At 48.4% G+C, this 2500-nt stretch overlaps 1 protein-coding gene across 1 annotated transcript in view; it reads left to right on the top strand.

Moving 5' to 3' along the window:
- The window catches only part of LOC114572902 (T-lymphoma invasion and metastasis-inducing protein 2), a 51819-nt gene that overhangs the window by 6340 nt on the left and 42979 nt on the right, over positions 1–2500 (top strand). The window contains exons 6-7 of the mRNA XM_028604681.1: positions 98–283; positions 1568–1714. Coding sequence (XP_028460482.1) covers positions 98–283; positions 1568–1714 — 333 coding nt within the window. The remainder of the gene's footprint in view (positions 1–97; positions 284–1567; positions 1715–2500) is intronic.

Here is a 2500-nt window from a genome sequence, read left to right as displayed (position 1 = left end):
AACTCTGTGTGTCTGTGTGTGTGTGTGTGTGTGTGTGTGTGTGTGTGTGTGTGTGTGTGTGTGTGTGTGTGTGTGTGTGTGTGTGTATTGTGTGCAGATCCAGCAGTGGGACCAGAACCTGGAGAAACTGAACTTGGATCTGTTCCGTGTGCGCTGCTATCTGTCCAGCCTGCAGGGCGGCGAGCTGCCCAACCCCAAGAGCCTACTCGCCGCCGCCAGCCGGCCCTCCAAGAGCATGCTGGGACGGCTGGGCGTTTTCTCCGTGTCCTCCTTCCATGCTCTGGTAAAAAGCACCTCTGCCAGCACACACAGACACACTTGTGCGTGCGTGCGTGTGTGTGTGTGTGTGTGTGTAAAATAACAGTTTTGTCTAGAAACTAGAGGCCACCTAACCTGACTCCACCAGATGGATCGCTTCCCACTAGCTCGGCATATCCATCTGGAAACTTTCCGTTGGAGAACTTTTGGGAAGGGGTGAAAATCCTGGTTAGCTGATTGGATAAACCATCTGTCTATCACCACCTATAGTTGGTGATAGACGGGCCAAATCAACCAATCAGATTAACGAAGCGTACGAAAATACAACCACGAACCAGGCTACCTGCTGCTGCTGCTGCAGGCAAAGCATAGCTCGTTAGCTCAGCATGCAAGCAACATGTTGGTAAAGAAGATTTGCCGTTGGTGTAATGAGAATTTAGGAATAAAAGACACCATTTCAGGTTACTGGTCCATATTCCAATAGAAGGATCCAAGAGGAAAAAGCATTAGCGAGCGGCTAACAGAATTAGGGCTACCGCTGTCTGAAAATACTGGTTAGCTGATTGGATAAACCATCTGTCTATCACCACCTAACCCACCTCAAAACCAAACTTTGCTTAACTGACATCTTCATCTCAGATTGATCCTTATGTTCGGGTAAACTTACAGTACAGGCCAAAAGTTTGGACACGCCTTCTCATTCAATGCGTTTCCTTTTTATTTTCATGACTATTTACATTGTAGATTCTCACTGAAGGCATCAAAACTATGAATGAACACATATGGAATTATGTACTTAACAAAAAAGTGTGAAATAATTGAAAACATGTCTTATATTTTAGATTCTTCAAAGTAGCCCCCCTTTGCTTTTTTTGAAAACTCTGCAAACCCTTGGTGTTCTCTCAATGAGCTTCATGAGGTAGTCACCTGAAATGGTTTTCACTTCACAGGTGTGCTTTGTCAGGGTTAATTAGTGGAATTATTTCCCTTATTAATAAAAAAGCAAAGGGTGAAGAATCTAAAATATAAGACATGTTTTTCTTTTATTTTACACTTTGTTTTGTCTAATTCCATATGTGGTCATTCATAATTTTGATGCCTTCAGTGAGAATCTAAAATGTAAATAGTCATGAAAACAAAAAGGAAACACATTGAATGAGAAGGTGTGTCCAAACTTTTGGCCTGTACTGTAAGTCTGATGTAAGAAGGCGTGGGAATTAATGAATTGGAATCAGATTTGACAGGCCTTAGGGCCTTACTTTAGACATAATGGCGAGTGTCTCATGTTGGACGTGTGGCGTCTCCGCAGGTGTGCAGCAGAGACGAGGGAACGCTACGGAGACGCAGCCGCTCTCTGTCGGGAGGAAGCAGCCGGAGGCGAGGCCTGCCGTCCTCTCTGAGGGCGCTGGACGCACCCAAGAGACGCAGCAGGGACGCCAGACACTCCACGGCCCAGGTAATACACCGCACCCACCACGGCCCAGGTACTACACCGCACCCACCACGGCCCAGGTACTACACCGCACCCACCACGGCCAGGGTAATACACCGCACCCACCACGGCCCAGGTACTACACCGCACCCACCACGGCCCAGGTAATACACCGCACCCACCAAGGCCCAGGTACTACACCGCACCCACCAAGGCCCAGGTAATACACCGCACCCACCACGGCCCAGGTAATACACCGCACCCACCAAGGCCCAAGTACTACACCGCACCCACCAAGGCCCAGGTACTACACCGCACCCACCAAGGCCCAGGTACTATACCGCACCCACCACGGCCCAGGTAATACACCACACCCACCAAGGCCCAGGTAATACACCGCACCCACCACGGCCCAGGTAATACACCGCACCCACCACGGCCCAGGTAATACACCGCACTCACCACGGCCCAGGTAATACACCGCACTCACCACGGCCCAGGTAATACACCGCACCCACCACGGCCCAGGTAATACACCACACCCACCAAGGCCCAGGTAATACACCGCACCCACCAAGGCCCAGGTAATACACCGCACCCACCAAGGCCCAGGTTTTAACATCAATGTAGATATAAAAGTAATAAAAATAGGCTACAATATATAAAGGGTAGGATAGGCTACAATATATAAAGAGTAGGATAGGCTACTATATATAAAGGGTAGGATAGGCTACAATATATAAAGAGTAGGATAGGTTACTGTATATAAAGACTAGGATACGATATATCAGACCTGGGTCTGATTCATGA

The sequence above is a fragment of the Perca flavescens genome, chromosome 18 (genome assembly GCF_004354835.1).
Source record: "Perca flavescens isolate YP-PL-M2 chromosome 18, PFLA_1.0, whole genome shotgun sequence".
In the NCBI taxonomy this organism is placed as follows: Eukaryota; Metazoa; Chordata; class Actinopteri; order Perciformes; family Percidae; genus Perca; species Perca flavescens.
The sequence above is the reverse complement of the archived record's forward strand: the minus strand, read 5'-3'. Positions and strand labels throughout refer to the sequence as shown.